We start from the raw sequence: 19,857 nt of genomic DNA, 5'->3' as shown, positions 1-19,857 counted from the left end.
TTTGAATAAGACATCCCTTTGTATTATTATCTCTTGGATTTGTTATTATTGTTTATCGTTGTTGTTTGTCCCTCATTCTCAAAGAAAACCATGATATCAGGAAGGCGATGTCATGACTTGCAAGTGAACTAGATTTAAGTGAGGCAGAGATGTGCGAAGTCACCAACCTCATTCTCTCCTCCAGTGCTATCTGAGTCCTGTGGCAAGATATAGATCAGGATGACTGTACTTGTTATGATATAGAAATGCTGTTGTGGTGGTGGTGATTGTTTTCTGTACATTTATTTTGTAGCTCACAATTTTGTTGAAGCTTTTATCTCAATAATTTTTTCTGTTGATTTCCCAGCATTGTTTTAAGTAAACCATCTTGTCATTAGCAAACCAGGATAGCTTATCTCCTCTTTGACTATCTTTATGTCTTTAAATTTCATCTTTATGTTTCATGCTTTTCTAGCATTTCTTTTCTTTTTTGGGGGGAGGGGAGGATGATGCAGTCAGGGTTAAGTGACTTGCTCAGAGGCACACAGCCAGTAAGAGTCAACTCTCTGAGGTCAGAGTTGAACTCAATTGACCTCCTGAAACCAGGGTCAGTGCTCTATCCACTATGCCTAGCATTTCTAAACTATGACAAATAGTGAGAATGGGGCATTTTGCTTTTGTCTTGTATTTACTGGGAAAGTGTCTATTGTATTGCCATTGTATAGGATGCTAGCTTTTGGCTTTAAATATATTTTTATGATGTTAGGAAGAAAAAAAAACCTTATCTTCCTCTTTGACATCCATTTCAGCTCTAAATCTAAAATAATAATGGTGATGATGATAATTCACATTTACATAGTGCATTAAGGCTCACAAAGCATTTAATACACATTATTCTATAACAGTTCTATAAAACAGATGTTACTGTTATTACCATTTTAAAGTTGAGCAAACTATAAAGTACAGAGAATCTCGATCCATGTTGTTCTGCCTTGCCTAGAGGAGAAACAGCATGGAATGATAAGAAACATACCAGCTTTGGAGTCAGAAAAACTGAGTACAAATCTCACCTTTATTATTTACTTTCTGTGTGACCTAAGGCTAGTCATTTAAGGTCTCAGGTCCTCAACTGTAAAATGAAAGAGTGGTTCACCATGGCTGAAGTCCTTGTGGCAGTACATTTATGATCCTGACATCCCCCACTTACCTACCACTTATTGAAATTTCTCTCTCAAATGTTACTAACGATGTTCTCTGTGGTAGATTCATCAGTCTTTTTTGAATCCAAATCATCTATTTCTCAGTAGCACATGATGTCTGAAAACACCTCCTCCTTTGGTTTGTGTAACATGGAACTTTGATGATTTACATTCATTTCTTAATGGTGTATATCTTTCTAGATCCTGTCCTTAGAAAGTCTTTTCTCTCCTTTTTAATTCCCTAATGAACTCATCAGCTCTCATGGTGACCATCATCAACTACTCCCTATATCCATATTTCTCCTTGTCAGCAGTGGAAGAGAACTGTCACTTTGGGCAAGTCACATCCCTTCTATTAGCCGCATTTTCCTTACTTTTAAAAAATGGAGCTGGACTATATCAACCACATCGATGAGCATTTTTAAAGCACATCAGACCAGTCAACCCTTCATGTAGAAGAAAATGATTCAGCTGAGTCATAAAAGAAACCAGAGATTCTAAGAAGCAGAAGTAAAAAGGGAAAACAGTCTAGGCACCAGTGAAATGGCATAGAGTATCATACGCAAGAACATCAAGAAGGCAGTTTGTCATTTATAAGAAAATTTAAAATGTATGAAGGGGCTTGGTTATGCATGGTTTTAAATGCTCTGCATAAAATTATATAATAGATCCTAGAGGTAATATGGAGCAACTGCAGACTACAAGAAGAGGGGGGAGATGACTTGGTCAAATCTGTGTTTTAGGAAAATCATTTCAGCAGCTGAATGGAGAAAGAAATTGAGAAGAAAGAGCCTTGAGAACAACGAGATGACTACTGCAGTAGTCTTAGGTGTGAGGTCTTGAGTACCTGCCTTAGGGTGAAGGCTATGTGATTCAAAAGGAGTCACATAGTAAAGACATTGTGAAGACAGAAACAAGACTCGGCAACAAATTAGATGTGTGAGATGAGTGTGACAGAGGAGTCGAGGAGTCTAGTTGACTGGGGGGATTGCAGTGCCCCACAACAGTAAAAGGAAATGAATATGGGAGGGTTTAGGGAAAATGTAATGAATTCTGTTTTGGTCATCTTTGGAGCAGATAAACTATTTGCAGACAGACATGGATAGATAGAGGCAGTCACTGAAAAACCAAAAATAGCTCTCCTATATTCATCTTCTTTTCCACTACTAAAATATTAACCACTATAAGAAGTGAATCAACTGGTAAAGCATTATCTGAACCCATAGAGAATGGGGTTCAAATCTTCTTCAGTGCTTCAAACTTCCAAGCATAATAGATGGGCATAGTCATGCTGCAGCTCACAGAACAAATGAAGGGAGCCATCTGTTTCTTGGAATCATTCCTGACAGGCCCTTCATACAAGCTCCTGAATTGTTAAAAGTTTTTTCCTCAGTTCTGTAGTCATCACCAATGAACAAACAGTATGGTAGAGCTCAGAATATTGATATCTACTACACAGAATAGTCTTCTTTCTCTACACTAAACATAGTTCAGTCACTTGACACTTCTATTCACTTTGGACACCTCCCACCCAGCTCTTACCAAACTGCTTTTTATACATCTAGCTTTGTACATCTTCCTCATTAATAAGGACTCAAGTACTGATAGTGCCACTACTCTATGGTTTCATGCACAACCCTCTAGGAGATGTTCTATTGCACTCTTAAACTCACTGCTCTAATGGCTAATAGTATTTTGAGAAATTAAGTCCTGTGGGAGTTATCCTTTTCAATTGAAACCACCCCTAATTGATTCAGAATAACTAGGGGCATTCATAATATTTTTATTTTTTATCTCTATTGACTATTCTAGGAAGTCCTGAATCTGTCTATTTTCCTATGATTCCACGAACATATGATCTATGACTGTCCCCTGTATATGAAGAATCCTGATTTGTATAGAATGAGTATGTTAAGGAGTGATTCATCTCTTTACAAAAGGATTACCAATAATGTAATTATTTATAGTGAGCTTCCCAAGCACATTATAAGTAGGGACAGCACGATACAGTGAAAAGCACCTTGAAGGCAGGAGTCAGGTATGCAATCTAAGTTTTCTCACTGTCTTAGCATTATGATCTTGATCAATGAATTTGACCTCTCAGGGTTCAGTTTCCTCATCTGTAAAAGGGGGAGGGGGAAGGCAAGAGTGGACTAGATGATTTTAAGGAGTTTTGCCATTTCTAATCATATTACTAAAAAAAATCAGGAGAGAAGGAGATCTCTTCACTACTATAGGTAGGAAATTTAGTCTTTTTTTTTTAAACAAATTTTTTTTCTATTGGCAGAAATCTGTCTTCTCTTTCTGACATCACTCCTCCTAATTGAGAATGAAAGAAAAACAAAACCTCTGTTGCAAACATGTATAAATTTGCAAAACACATTTCCACATGGGAGATTTATTCTTAACAAGGGACAGAGGAAATTACAAAAGATAAAAGATAGTACATTTATATTACATGATTTGCTGTCACAAAAAGTGGTGCTATTACTATTTTGGTACATGTGAATGCTTGCCTTCATTCTTTGATCACTTTGAGTATATTGTTATATTATCACATTGAGTATATTGAGTCTATTATTGAGTATGCTGTTATTGTTATTGTTGTTTCTGGGTTAAAGGGCTAGCACAATCTAGTAACATCTGTTGTATTTCCAAATTGCTTTCCAATTTTTCAATTCTCAACTTTATCAAAATTTCATTATTGTTTTTATTCTCCTACATCCCATCCAGCATTTGCTATTTTGCTTTTTTTTTTTGTTATCTGCCAATCTGATGGGTGTAAAGTAGAACCTCAGAATTGCTATTACATTTCTCTTATTATTAGTGATTTGGATCACTTTTATGTGGTTGTTGATAGTTTGCTTTTTGTCTCTTGGGAACTGACTTCATATTTTCACCATTTATTCACTATTTAATGGACCTATTCTTGTATATGTGAATCAGTTCTATGTAAAACTAATTCAAAGTTGATATAGAAATGAAACTTTTATAAAAGATACTTGATGCAAAGATTTTTTCCCCCATTTATCAGTTTCTCTTCTAATCTTAGTTGTATTGGTTTTGTTCGTGCAAACTTTTTCAGTTTTACATCAAAAATTTTCTGCTTTGGGGGGCAGAGCCAAGATGGTGGGTGGAAAACAGGGACTTCCTTAAGCTCTCCTCCTCCAAACACCTGAAAAAATGGCTGTGAACAAATTCTACAGCTGGGGAAGCAACAAAATAGCAGAGGGAAGCAGGTCTCCAGCCCAGGACTGCCTGGATGGTCGCTGGGAAGGGTCTATCACATAGTGCTGGGAGTAGAGCACAGCCTAGCATCTGCACCCTGGGACAGACCAGACTGGGAGCCGGGCAGAGCAGGCCTCAGGGCCATGAATCATTGAGCTGTGGCAGCTACCAGACTTCTCAATCCACAAATGCCAAAGACCACAGAGCAGGTTAATGGGAAAACTGCTAGATCAGGTTAGAAAGTGGTCCGTATTCAGCTCTGGGGGTGGTGGAGGTGGTGCGGTGGTGACAGCAGCAGCAGGAAGCTCCTGCGGCTGCTTCCAGAGCTCCAGCATCAGCTGCTTCCGGAGTCCCTCGCTCACACGATAGGAGGAATCAAGCAGCAGACCAGAGATGATGTGAGTAATTCATGAGACCTTTCACAGTTTTAGGGGAGTTGAAGGGAATATAGACAGAGGGTACAGGATGAGTTGAATAAGAAGGGATGATATCTAAAAAAATGAAATAAATTTAAGGGGTGAGAGAGGAATATATTGAGAGAGGGAGAAAGGGAGAGATAAAATGGGGTAAATTATCTCACATAAAAGTGAAAGAAAAAGCAGTTCTGTTAGAAGGGAAGAGGGGGCAGGTGAGGGGTAATGAGTGAATCTCGCTCTCATCGGATTTGACTTGAGGAGGGAATAACATACACACTCAATTGGGTATCTTACCCCATAGGAAAGTAGGGGGAAGGGGATATAAAAGAAGGGATGATAGAAGGGAGGGCACACAGGGGGAGGAGGTAATCAAAAGCAAACACTTTTGAAAAGGGACAGGGTCAAGGAAGAAAACTGAATAAAGGGGGACAGGATAGGATGAAGGGAAATAGTCTTTCACAACATGAGTATTGTAGAAGTGTTTTACAGAAAGGTACATGTGTGGCTTATATTGAATTGCTTGCCTTCTTAGGGAGGGTGGGTGGGAAGGGAAGATAGGAGAGAATTTGGAACTCAAAGTTTCAAAATCAGATGCTCAAAAGAAAAAGTTATTTTTGCATGCAACTGAGAAATAAGATATATAGGGAATGGGGCATAGAAATCTATCCTGCCCTACAAGAAAGTAAGGGGAAAGGGGATGGGGTGGGGGAGTGCAGTGACAGAAGGGAGGGCTGACTGAGGAAAAGGGAAATCAGAATATATACCATCTTGGAAAGGGGGGGGGGTAGAAATGGGGAAAAAATTTGTAACTCAAAATCTTGTAAAAATCTATGTTGAAAACTAAAATATTAAATAATTTTTTTAAAAAATCTGCTTTATCTCCTGTGATACTCAGTATTCTATTTTTGATGAAGAACTCTTCCTCTCTCAGGTGTGGGAAAACTGGAACACTAATGCACTGTTGGTGGAGTTATGAACTGATCCAACCATTCTGGAGAGCAATTTGGAACTATGCCAAAAGGGCAATCAAACTGTGCATAATACCCTTTGATCTAGCAATACCACTACCAAGTCTATATCCAAAAGAGATCATAAAAAAGGGGTAAGGACCCACATGTACAAAAATACTTAAAGTAGCTCTTTTTGTGGTGGTAAAAAAAAATTGGAAATTGAGGGGATACTACCCATCAATTGGGGAATGCCTGAACAAGTTGTGGTATATGAATGTAATAGAATACTACTGTGCAATAAGAAATGATGAGCAAGATAGTTTCAGAAAAACCTGGAAAGATCTGCATGGACTGATGCAAAGCAAAATGAACAGAACCAAGAGAACACTATAAACAGTAACATCAACATTGTGAGATGATCAACTGTGAATGACTTAGCTCTTCTCAGCTATATAATGACCCAAGACAATTCCAAAAGACTCATGATGGAAAATGCTATCCATATCCAGAGAAAGAATTGATGGAGTCTGAATTCGGATAGAAGCATACTATTTTCCTTTTCTTTATTTCTTCATGTTTTTTTTTCCCTTTTGGTATGTTTCTTTCACAACATGACTAATATAAAAATATGTTTTACATGATTGCACATATATAACATATCGAATTGCTTACCACTTTAGGAAGGCAGTAGGGGAGGGAGGTGGGAGAAAAACAATGGAACTTGTCAGAAGTTTTAAAAATGAATATTAAATTGAATAAATGAATATTAAAAATTCTTTACATGTGATTGGGAAAAATATACTATGTAAAAAAGAACTTTTCCTCTCTCCACAGCTGAAAAAGATATCTCCTTAACTGCTCTTCTAATTTCTTTATAACGTGATTTTTATATCTAAGTCATATATCCACTTATGAAATACTCTGTTAATCTGAATTGTTATCAGATTGCTTTCCAGTTTTCCCATCAGATCTTTGAATCTTTGGTTTGTCAAACACACTATATTAATATATAGAATTGATTCTGGCCTTGTATACATATATAGTCATTTTGACTACTTGACTTTTCTATTTTTTAATCAGTATACAACATTTTTGAGGATTATTAATTTGTAATAAAATTTGAGATTTTGCATTGCTAGATACTCTTCCTTCCAACTTTTTAAATTCATTATTTTCCTTGAGATTCTTGAATTTTTCTTGTTTGACATGGATGTTATTATTTTTATCAAGCTCTATATACTATAAATGATTAAGTACTTTGATTGGGGCGGAACTTAGTAGTTAAATTTAATTTGGGTAGTACCGTCATTTTAACAATATTAGCACCGTCTAACCCTGAGCAATAACTATCCCAACTTTAAGTCTATTTCTTTTTTTCTTTTTCTGTTTAAAAAAATCATCCAAAACTTTTACTACAACATGGCCAATTCTGTGTGTGTCAGGAGTTCGATCTCAAAAACAATGTTTTCTTTAAGTGTCTTCATGATCAACAATCTCCTTTCCCTTTTTATATAGCAACTGCCCTTATGACTATGTTATTGAAAATGTCCATAGCAGTGCAAAACACATATGGTTGAACAGTTAATTCCTACTATTCTTCAACAAAGTACATTCAATGGAAAACAAAATTAGGCATTAATTACCAGCTATTTCATTTAGTAAAAGATGTACAATAAACACTCAAGTACTATAATGGTTTTATAACCATTATTACACCTTGATTGGCATTTCAATATAAGGAGGTCAAATCAATGTTTTGAATTCATAGTTAAACACACATATACATATATGATGCTCTGTCAAAACAATAGGTTTATTATATGTATGAATGCGTAAGAACTTCAAGGGAACTGCAATCAAGTGCAAGTAAAGTCAACAAGTATTGACTAAGTGCCTACTATATTGCAGGTACTGGGCTTAGTTCAAGGGATACAAAGGCAAACAGTTTCTGCTCTCAATGAGAACATAATCAAACTATAATAATGAATTAAGCTTATGATCTGACCTTTGGATACACTTTCAAGAATCAGCTTATCCTCTGCAGTTCTCTAAACAATAACCATCACATTCACCTTAGCTCTCCAAGGGATGCATATGATACAATTTGTTTTGGTGAAAATATAATGTGAGAGCATTCCTTGGGTTCCATTAAAATTACCAGCAAGAAAGAGTCTAATGGCACTCACTGTTAGGTTGCTTAAATTAACATCTCCTTTATGTTTCCAGGGAGAATATGATAGAAAATAAAAACCTAATATTATTTCAACTAATTGAGATGCAAAAATGGAAACTAATTCCAAAATGGCACTTCACTGTCATCTTATAAAGGTCTTCCTTCAAGTGAAACTGCTACATTGCTTCTTGATTTCTCTGGGAGTGTTGAATAATCCTCAATATTACTAGCCACTTGTGTTCAATAAGTGTAAATTTCTTTTTAATTGCATCACTGGAAATAGCAGATATCATCATGCTTTTTTAAAAGTCTACTTTCTGCAACCCAAATATAAATGCTAATTCTTCCTTCTTAGATTCTACCGCTGCATATGTGGCATTATAGAAAACATATCTATAAAATCATTCAGGTATAGCAACCAACTTCACAAAAGATATGTAGCTGTCCTCAACTCACTCCGTAGATCTGGATGTAGGAGAAATAGGAGAAGCAGCAGAAGGAGCAACAGCAGAAGATAGATGTGTTTGATAAACATATCCATATAATTCTTTTTTGTCTCTTCTTCGGTGTAATCCCAAATATTTTACACATGCAGTTGAATTTTTAAATAGTTTTTCTTTCTACCTTTTCCTGCTTGGTTTCATTGATGATATGCAAAAAGCCTGGGTTTATTTTATATCCTGCAACTTTGCTAAAGTTAGTATTGTTTCAATTAAATTTTAAATTGAATCTCTAGATCCTCTAAGTCAGGCCTACACAACCTGCCACTTGTGGCATGCCAAAAAATTCCCAGCAGCAAGTGGAAAAATGTAGAGGAAAACATCCTTTGTATGTAGAGGAAAGCCTCTGGTGTGGTACAAGTGGCCCACAGGCTGTAAGTGGCCCAAGTAAATCAACATATCATCTGTAAAGGGGGATTTTTTTTCTGTCTATGCTTATTCTCTTTCTGCAGCATCTTTTCTTTTACCTGGAAGCTTTGTATTTTTACTATGACATTCCTGAGAATTTTCCATTTGAATTTATTTTGAGGAGGCAATCAAAGAGTTCTTTCTTTTCACTTTGCCCTCTGCTTCTAATAGATTTAAATAGTTTTCAAATGGTACTATATTTCTTTTGCAATTCCTCAAAGCAAATAGTTCTGTTTCTTTTCATAGAATAAGTACTTTTATTAACAAACCTATATATGGTGGTTTTAAAAAAGTGGACAAACAAAATATTTGAAAAATTCAGCCAATTTTATGTCAATTCAGATAGGCACTTAAGGAGGCTAATTATTAACTGTTAGTTATTAATTATAATTCCTTGAACAGTAACTCACAAAATTTACATTATGAATTAAAGAATAAGGCAGTTTTAGTGGTTAATTCCTTTAAAATAGAAAGAAGTCATCTTTATGGCACAATATTAATTCATATTTTGTGTGCACACCTACCCTAACATTGTCAATTACCTTCGTTTGGATGAAAAATTTTTCAAGAACATGTACCATTTTGTAAGGATGCTACAAATCAAGAGTAGTTACCATCATATATCTGTGTATGAAGGACTGCTTCAATTTTATCTTTGCATACATAGAGAATACTAACACGGACTAAGTGCTTAATAAATGCTTACTGATTAAATGACTGGTATATGTAAAACACTACACTATGTGCTCTAAGGGTAAAAGTCTTTTTCATCAAGAAAGTTATAATCGAGATGGGGGGATAACTATATGAAAAAAGACATAATTTTCATTCAAGTATACCACCATTACACTTGCCCACACGAACATACGATGGAAGCAAAGCCATTTGCTTAATGTAAAGTGGTTATACTGAAATATATCCTATAAAAGAAATTAACCATATGAAGATTTAATTAGTTTCTTTAAAGATGCTGAAGGTATCCAGAAATTTTATGCAGTGGAGGAACTATGACTTAAGTCCATTTTATTCCATTAGAAAAACAATGCAGTAAGAGAATCTGCTCCACTTGAGGCATAAATTTCTATTCACTGAGAGAAATATGGACAGTCTGGTACTTCAACCATAAACTTCAAGTGAAAAGCATATTCTGGATTGACTGAAAATATTACCAACATCTGAGTATACCCTGAAAAGACAAAAGCTTTCTGCAACTTTGAAAACAGTAGCAATGATACCACCTGGACTTAATATTCGCAGCAAACCCTTCGTTACACAAGAAGCCAAGCACTACTCAATCTTTTTAGATTAATGCAAAAATCATCACTTTAGAATATAATCCACTAAAAATTGGTATAGAGGAAGAACACAACACACAAAAAACAACAGCTCTCATATTAAGAATGCCTTTAAGCTGATCATTTTCTCATTCTATAGAATGCTTCCATTAAGAATTTGCTACTCATTTTTGTACTCAGTTACAAAATCATTTGGGCCTACATAAATTTGCCTGTCTTAAAACTCACTGAGCCAACTTGAAACTGTTTAATTGCCACTTCAAAAAAAAAAAAAAAAGAAATTTTCAAGTATTTAAATAAGTCACGAGTAAGGTGAAGGGCATGGGCCTCACTAATGCTAAACATTCAGGTTACTTGGCACAATTGTATCAGTATGATAAATACTTTTCTTTCTGTTGTCTGCATTACATATGGATTCTAGAACCTCTCACCAAATGTCTGGAGATGCTCCTAAATGCATTTCAAAGAAAATGCATTCTCACACCTCAACTGGAAAAAGTCGTAGTCAAGAACTACAATACAATGCTTTTTCCTACTTTCTACTTTTCAAACCTCTGTCCAACCACAGGCTTCTTAAAGATTTGTGTCCTACCATCATAAGCTGGATTGAAGATGGAGGTAGAACAAGAAAGGCAAAGGAAGAATTTATTCTATTTTAAAATGTAGTGATGAGTTATGCTAATTTCCCCCTTTTTTCTGTTTTTTTTTTAAATAATATTTGTTATATGAGATTTCTGGGAAGGGAGAGATACTATATTAAAAATGTATTAATAAAACATTTTTAAATAAAAATATTTTCTGACAAGAATATGCATGATTTATTATTACAAATATAAATAGCAAATAAATTGAATATCTATAAAAATGAATTAGACAGTTCTCAGAAATGAAGCCAAGAGAAGTAATCGCTTGATTCTTATGAAGGCAAGTGAAAATCTAGTATCTGCCTATCATGTGAAAAAAACATCTATAACAAACTCAACCTTTAACTATTTAAGATTCCATTTGTCCACCTCCAAAAGACAGAGAATAGAGTCAAAAGACAATTGGGTTATGAACCAGTTATTCTAGAAAATTTAAGTCTTTTAAAATCCAAAGTAGGGATCATTACGGCATTCTCCTTTAATGGAGTTAGTAAGTCTAAAACTGGAAATAAGCTTCCTCCTTCTACTTATAATTGCTTGGAATATATTTATTCTCTAGTGATTTTTCAGAGAAACTTTCACTGAAACCCAACTTCTGCAACAATGAAAAATAGCTCTATACTCTGAAAAATAGAAGAGATGAGGAGGGAATCTAAAACTAACGTATGTGACAACAAAAAAGGTTTTCAAAAATCCGAATTTGAAGACAAACTCTTTCTCTCACATCTTTACATACACACACAAACATATATACAATCCAATTCCAAAAGTTGAATTATTAGTATATAGTATTGTGGTAGACAGAGAACGACTCGGATTTTGCAAGTTGCCAAATTTCTATATGCATCAGGCAACTAACTGCCTAGGACTTCTATACTAAGCTACAGACCCGCTGAAATCACAGATCCTACATGTGTTTTGGTTTGGCTTGTTACTACGCAGTTAAAAAACAGGATGGAAGTACATTTTCTCATTATGATGACTATGGGTGAGGAAGACTGAATCAGACTCAGTTGATGTGTTAGTTTTTTTGAACTGCCTTTTGTATTATTATTATTATTGTTGTTGTTGTTATTGTTATTATTATTATTACAAGGCAGGGCTTTCTAGGGAAAGGAGGGAGTAAAGCTATATTTGGAAATGGTAATGTCACTATATATAAACATATATACATATATGCATGCATGTATGTATGTGCATATATGTGTGTGTGTGCATATATAAAAATTTTAAAAATAAAAACAGTGCCCAAATCATGTCTTCAAAAATATAAGCTGAAAAGCAGGCATGCCTTTCATGCTGAAGTAGAAAGAACTTAGCATCCGGGAAACCTAGGTCCTAGTCCCAGCTATATTACTAAGTAGATATATTACCTTGGAAAAGCCGTTTCCTTTTGCAGGGTCTCATTTTTCTCATCTACAAAATGTAGGAAGACAATCATTGCTTAAAAGCCAGTGTAGCTCTAACATGCTGTGATGTGATAACAAATTATGTGCAGCTAAATTTAATCTAATGGGCAGCTAGGAGGCGCAGTAGATAGAGTGGCAACCCTAGAGTCAAGAGGACCTGAGTTCAAATCTAGCCTCAGACACTTGTGTGACCCTGAACAAGTCACTAAACCCTGTTTGCCTCAGTTTCCTCATCTGTAAAATGAGATGGAGAAGGAAATGGCAAACCACTTCAGCATGCTTGATTTCAACATTAACTTCTGAGGTCTCCTGTCACATTCACTCAACTCTTTTCTTGAACTCATTATTGATAACCAATCTAGTACCAAGTCTTGTCACTTCGCACCACCTCCCATATACATCTCTTTCTTCTTTTTTCATTTTTTCATTTAATTTTATTTTATTTTCAGTTCTGAATTGTCTCACTCTTTCTCCCTTGTTGCCTACTCCTACCCAATGATAAAGAAGGAAAAACAAAACCCATTACAAATGTGTAAGATCATGCAAAGCAAATTTTCATGTCAAGAAAAAGAAAAAAGAAAAGAAGGAAGGAAGGAAGGAAGGAAGGAAGGAAGGAAGGAAGGAAGGAAGGAGGAAAGGAAGGAAGAAAGAGAAAAAAGAAAGAAAGAAAGAAAGAAAGAAAGAAAGAGAAAGGAAGGAACGAAGAAAGAAAGAAAGAAAAGATTCTTCAATCTATTCTATGAATACATCCGAGTTGCTAATAATGAATACATCAGAGTTGCTAAGTTTTTCATATCTTTAAAATATTGTTGTTATTGTAAAAATTGCTTAGGTCTCCTCCCTTCACTCTGCATCAGTTCATTTAAGTTTTCCCAAGTCTTTTGAAACCATCTCCTATAGCATTTCTTATATCGCAACATTATTTCATCACCTTCACATACCATAACTTGTTTAGCCATGTCCCAGTGGAAGGCCATTCCCTCTGTTTCCAATTCTTTGCCCCCAGAAAAAGAGGTGCTATATAGTTTTGTACAAATCAGTTATTCAATAAGCATTTATTAAGTGCCTACCATAAAGGTGCTAAGTAAGTCTTTTTCTTCTTTTTCTGATCTTCTTGGGACATGGACCAAGTAACAGTATCACTGGATCAGAGGGTATACAAAGTTTAATAGCTTTTGGGGCACAGTTCAAATTGTTTTCTAGACCAGGCCACCGTTCCACCAACAGTGCAATAAAGTACTTGTTTTCCCACAACCCCTTCTCCATTTGTCATTTTCCATCTTTGTCAATTTAACAAATCTGATGGGTATGAGGTGGTATCTCAAAATTGTTTTAATTTGCATTTCTCTAATTATTAGTGATTTAAAACATTTTTAGATAGCTACTGACACTTGGATTTCTTCCTCTGAGCAGTGTATATTCGTATCCTTTGACCATTTATCAATTAGGGAATGGCTCTTATGGCCCCTTCTTTCTATTGACCTACTCTGATACAGGCCTTTTCACCTCACACCTAGGCCACTGCAATAGCTTTCTGGTTGGTATCACTGTATCTAGTCTCCCTTCACTTCAATTAATCTCCCAATCTTCTGCCAAAGTGATTTTCCCAAAGTACAGGGCAGGTCATGTCTCCCCCTGCTAAGGAAACTTCAGTTGTTCCAAGATCAAACATAAAATGCTCTACTTGGCATTCAAAGCACTTGACAACCTGTATTTCTATCTCTTCTTACACTTTTAATTTCTTGAATGTACTTGGCAATCCAGCAATACTTGCCCTCTTGCTATTGCCCTCTTCTGAATCTCTGTCTTTTCATCTGCTGTCTGCCATGCCTAGAATTTTCTCTAGCTTCACCTCTGCCTGCTAGCTTCTCTGACTTCAAGAATCAACTTAAATGCCATCTTTGTCAAGACACTGATCTCAATCTCTTTCTATACTCCACTTTCAGACTCCATGACTGTGTTAGTGCCTTCCTTCTGAGACTATTTTCTATTCTGTATACATCTGTACGTACATAGTGGTTTATATAGGTTGTCTCCCCCATCAGAATATGATCTCCTTGAGGTAGGAATCATGTTTTTGCCTTTCTTCTATCCCCAGTGCTTTGCACAATGCCTGACACATAGTAAGTGCTTAATAAAATACTTGTTGATTGACAATATCTTTTTAACAGGAATTAAGTTTTAAAAGCATTGAAGTTCGCTGAAGGTTAATTATAAAAGACTCAAATTACAGGAAGATGGAACCAACATTCTACCCTCCTACAACATAAAACTTTGCCTTTAGTGTCAAGACCCTATGGAGATGTGCAACAGTGCACAAAATTAAAGGACTTCTAGCTTTGATCTGGTCATATCTACTGTTCAGATTAAGAAGCTATGATACTATAGTGGCAGAGGTCAATGGAAGAAAGTAAACAAACGTTACCAGAAAATTATGAAAATGACGCCTTCTCTTAACCTTGGGAACAAGTAGAAGTTTAGTGTGTGGTGAGGAACAAGTCATGCAACTGTCCTCAAATGGCCTATTTTTAAAAATTTAAACAAAAATACAAGAGAAGACCTAACTTACAGGAATAAAGGCCATAAGAATGCCATTATTACTCTTCTTAGCCGGCTTTATTCAGGAATTAACTACAGACAGCCATGCTGACATACCCAAGTTGATTCTCCCTTCTCTTCTTTAACTCTTCTCTCTTCTCTCTCTGTGCTGGTATTCAATGTTTACTGAAGCATTTTTGACTATATGTATCTTGCCTTATCAGACCTCCTAATCAAACATCCTTTTCCCTCTTGTTTTGTACATTTTCTTTTCTACATCTCCCACAGCTAGGTGTATTTTTCAAAATTCTGGAGGAAGAAGTGAGCTCTAAATAAAACTGCTCTCTGGACATGGTCACCCGTTCACCACAGTTGTACCACAACAATTCTACACTGCTGTAGAAACAGACAGGGATCGTTAGCCACTTCTTACTGACTGCCTCAGAACTGAGGCACAATGAAAGAGGAGGGCTTGGCCAAAATCACCGAACAAGTGAGGCAGAAGCCACATAAGAATTTAGGGACCCACTTTCCTACTAGGCCTCCCAAACTCTGATGGTAGTTCAATGCATGGAGAAAAATGTTACATCTGCCAGAGTTGGTCAAGTATGCAATACTGTTGATTTCCGTTATGTTACTGAGCAAACTGCTACAGACATACAGAAAGCTGGTGAACTGGTAGCCCTTGTGCTGGACCTTTACTTTCTTCTCTTTCTAACACAGTAATCTTGATGCTATATTTCATGTCAGTATGAATATGAACCATGAAGCCAGATGGTGAAAATACAGATGAGCTTGGGTTTCCTGCAGGCCAGTGTGTCGTCACACAGGAAGGAGATGTTTTTTCAATATCCTCTCAATAGGTTTCACGACCACTAAAAGAGAGGTAATTCCATATAACAACAACAAGCTCTTTTGGGGAGGGTCCACAGAATCACTTCTCATCCTGTCTAAACTGCCAGGACGTCAGCACCACCAGACAGCAAAATATAATTTTCCAAAAGACCAGTCTCTACTCACCACTTAACTGAGCGCACTGAGTCAATGAGCAAGCATTATCAACTTGACTGTATTAAAGTTCAACAGAACACCATAATTGATACAAGATGGATAAGCCAGTCTCTGTCATCTGAATAGAGAGCCTGACAAAACACCTAGGGGATCACCAAAACCAGCATTTGTTTTCCGGGTAAGGGGTAGCGTACATTTTTTATCCTCCCAAAATATATTTTTCTTCATTTTGAGAGAGATCACAACTGCTGACCAGTAGTCAAAAGCAATTATGGGAGCAATTATAACAATCCTTAACGGCAAATTACACCACTTAACTTACCCATGTATGGAAATGCTTTTATATAAAACATGAAAGTAACATGAATAAAAATGTGTAGAAATTCAATCAAATTGTTTTTGTCCTTAATGCAGTTACTAAAGAAGGATCACGTCATCATAAAACCAAACAAGTCAGATTAGCATCACAAAGATGACGAATCAGATTTTATACCGCTCTACTGTAAACATGAAAATATCTTTATTAAAGGCTTGATGGATTTAAACAGCAAAAACCAATGCATTGTCAGCTTCAGTTCCCAAGATGTATGAGGAAGAAAAAAACATTATAGCTAAGGTCAAACATCAGTAGAAAGGGGCTAAAAGTGATAAATCTACAACATTAACTACTGCACTCCTTTTAATAGAATCCAGCATAAACTCAAAACAGCCTTGTGCTCAGACTGAACTATTTATCTGAGACAAAAATGTCTTCTTGACAAAAAACAGATTCCCTTCAATAAAAGAAAGGCAGACAAAATTATGCTCTGAGGGAATCCTGTTCCTTTAAAAAAAAACAAAGAATTATTCTGTAATACACGTAGAAATAAGCCTAATTTTACCCAAATACTTTCAAAAAATGTATGGCAATAGAATGAAAATAACACAATATTTTAGAACATCTATCATTAACCACGGGTGAAAAGGTACTACCTTTTTCTACATGAGAATTATACATGGGACAATTTGTTGGTGTTGAACATCATTCAGCTTTTGGCATTTGAAGAGCTAACATTGCTATGATTCCTTCTTCTTGATAAGCATCTTTATTTGGTTCAATTGCTATCAATTCCTGATTAAATGGAAATGAACCTTTCAAATGGCAGAGGTCTATAGTTCTTCCTTCTCTCCTTTCTCCTCAAAACTCTACCTCCTCTACCAAGTCACAGAGAATTCCTTTTTAATGTAATAAAAAGTTAATAAGGAACAGGGAAAAATCCAATCACATTTGAAAACACAAAAAGGCCAAAATCCTATGCTTTGACACAGTAACTCTTTTTCCATTTTCTTCCTACATTTTTCTATACTTCAGATAATATATGAGAGCACTTAATTAATATGCCATTTTTCACCTATTTCATCAAAAACATTAAAGATCAAATTTTCTACTTTTAAATGACCACCTATCTCTCTGTCAACAAATGTTAGATGTTTAACAGACTTATTTGTAGTCACAAAACTGCCTAGTGTTGAGGAGTCATTACTAGAAACTAAATGTGGGTGGCCTAGTGATGAATTAATTAAGAATCAAGAATCAAAGGTCAAAAGCAAATATTTTTTCTTTAAAACTCACAAACCACTTAAAGTTTATGTATTTAATTCTAAATTTTAAAAGGGGAACATCTGTATAGGTTTATTTCTATCCATTTCAGCTAATTAACAGGTCTAAATAAATAGCCATTAAGGCCAACTGAAAAGTTTGCTAACACTTCATTAAAAGGAAGTTTAAACAAGCACATGAGCCTTGTTAACATATTTTGGTTTACCACAAAGTTACTTGGGGTTCAGGAAAATTATTTTTATTCTGTTTGAAAATAAAATATGACAGCCAGATCCACTGGCTCAGAATTCTGAAGCCTTTCTCTTTTCACTACGCTATAGTTCAAACTTTCTCAAAGTGTCACTGTTTGTTAATGCAGGATCTCACTCCTAAGCAGCTGCCATATGCCATATTTCACCAAGATGTCTACCACAATATACTAAAAGCATATTTTCTCAAGGAACATTTGATATTTTGGGCTAATACTTTAATGCCCCCGATACTTTCGAAATGGTATTTTCTGAAGAAGAAAATGAACATATGCATGGCATAAAGCTAAAACAATTTTAATTCCATCAATATTGAGCTCTTATCTCACACAAGGACTTAATTTTATATTGTATTTTAATAAAAACATTCACAAACTGATAGGAAGAAAAAATGAATTTTTTCTTTACCTGCAGAATTACTTTAGAAACATTCAACTGAAATTATTGCATCAATTCTTCATTGTACTGAAAAATCTCATTTATTATGCTCACATTTATTCAGTCTCTTACTTGCAAAAGGAAGACTGAAATAACATCAGACTTAGGCCTTGAAGATTTTCAATTGCCATGGCTTAGAAAGCATATTGCAAATTGAGGTCACAAAAATTATACCCATATATTTATTTCTGGGGCAATATTATTTTTAAATAATGACTATCCTGGATTCCAGTGTTTAGGCTAAGATATTTTAAGAACAGAAGGGAAATAAACATTTTAACTTTCTAACAATGGTTGGGATTATTCATCATATGGACATATCACATGGGCAAAGCCAATGTTATTCTCTAACACAGAACAAAAAAAAAATCCCACATTAAGGTCTGTTTACTCCTGGTGATTTGTAAATCTCTGCCATAGAAATTAAATTATTTCTCACGTTTCAAATCTGTGCTAAAAAACCAGTTTCCAGTTAAATATTACAAAAGACAAATACAAGCAAGGTTTCATGAAATCCTAAAAATGTTGTAATTGTTCATTTTTGTCTTCAGGTAAGAAAATAAAACATGTCCTCATAAATTGTGGAAGGGAAGAAAATATTTCAGATCCCTAAACTCATCTAACTTGACACTAGTGCAATTTGAAAAAAAATGTATTTATACTGCTATCATTTCTAAAATAAAACTCTTTTTCTGCTCCTACATTTACATTATATTTAAATAAGGAATCTCAGCTTCCAGTACTATTTTTTGCAGAAGTTTGCTATCCAATTTTTTTAAATAAGTAAACAGCAAACAACAGAAAATAGTTAAAGTTATAATATTTGAATCACTGAATCTTTTTACTCATCTTTCTTACAGAGAATTCTAAATGTGAAGTTGAGATAGAAGGTTTCTAAATTCATTTAGGTTTCCTTTTTCTTCCTAAAGCAAATGGATTACGAGAAACAGGATTTATAGCTGTTTTCAACATGCCAAGCACCACCCTTGTCCACTCAAATTTATTTCACAAATATTCCAGCTCACTCAAGTTACAATGGACTCCTAATTACTCCTTCATTACACCATATCGAACAGTTCACCAAGATTCTAAATCCCAGTCAGAGTTTGTTGCTACACTCTGCATTAATAACTGTAATCAGAGCAACACCACCACTGGTCAGCATAAATCAGTGTCAATGCTGAGCAAGTGTGAGGAAAGCACAACTGACAGTTCACACTCGATGTTGTCAAAATGTCATGTAAATGAGCATTAAGGGCTGTATACATGTTGGCTCAGCTGGATCCTCAATGACGCTTCACCACGCAGGCAGCAGAGCAAACATGCAGATGCTGCTGACCTGGCAGACACAAAGACACTCCCCATTGCAATGAGGCAAGATAAAAACAAGGCAATGCCTGTAAGAAGTAGAAATTCAGAAAAAAAAAAAAATTCATCTCTGTTTTGCCACATGCAACAGAGCCTCTTCTTACCTGCCCTTCTCCAACCGTCTCCGTGTCAATAACTGTGATAATTCCTGGGACAAGAGGACTTCGGCGAGTATTGCTGTGGATGGCAACATCCTCCTCAGTTACACCCGAAGGCAGCGTACCAGTCAGCTGGGTAACCACTTTCCCAACCATTGTTAGTCCAGTTTTCAGGGTCTATAGCAATGAAAAGTAAAAAGGATGACACTTGGATTTCCCATGCAAATGGCCACTACATTCAGACTCTAAACCATTTCTTCTCACAGATCTGAAGTAGCCTCTAAAAACCCACAAGCTACTTTTTTCATGACTTTAATAAAAAAGAAATCTCATTAAGGCTGATTCAGTGCCTTTT

The 19,857-nt window shown here is 35.5% G+C and overlaps 1 protein-coding gene across 9 annotated transcripts in view; it reads right to left on the bottom strand.

Moving 5' to 3' along the window:
* BCAS3 (BCAS3 microtubule associated cell migration factor) overlaps nt 1-19,857 on the bottom strand; it is a 772,682-nt gene that overhangs the window by 552,597 nt on the left and 200,228 nt on the right. For all 9 annotated transcript variants that reach the window (XM_036754180.1, XM_036754172.1, XM_036754177.1 and 6 more), the window contains exon 12: nt 19,509-19,679. In XM_036754180.1, the coding sequence (XP_036610075.1) occupies nt 19,509-19,679 (171 nt within the window). The remainder of the gene's footprint in view (nt 1-19,508; nt 19,680-19,857) is intronic.

This window comes from Trichosurus vulpecula, chromosome 4 (assembly GCF_011100635.1).
Source record: "Trichosurus vulpecula isolate mTriVul1 chromosome 4, mTriVul1.pri, whole genome shotgun sequence".
In the NCBI taxonomy this organism is placed as follows: Eukaryota; Metazoa; Chordata; class Mammalia; order Diprotodontia; family Phalangeridae; genus Trichosurus; species Trichosurus vulpecula.
Note: the sequence above shows the minus strand (reverse complement) of the source record. Positions and strands in the feature narration are given on the sequence as shown.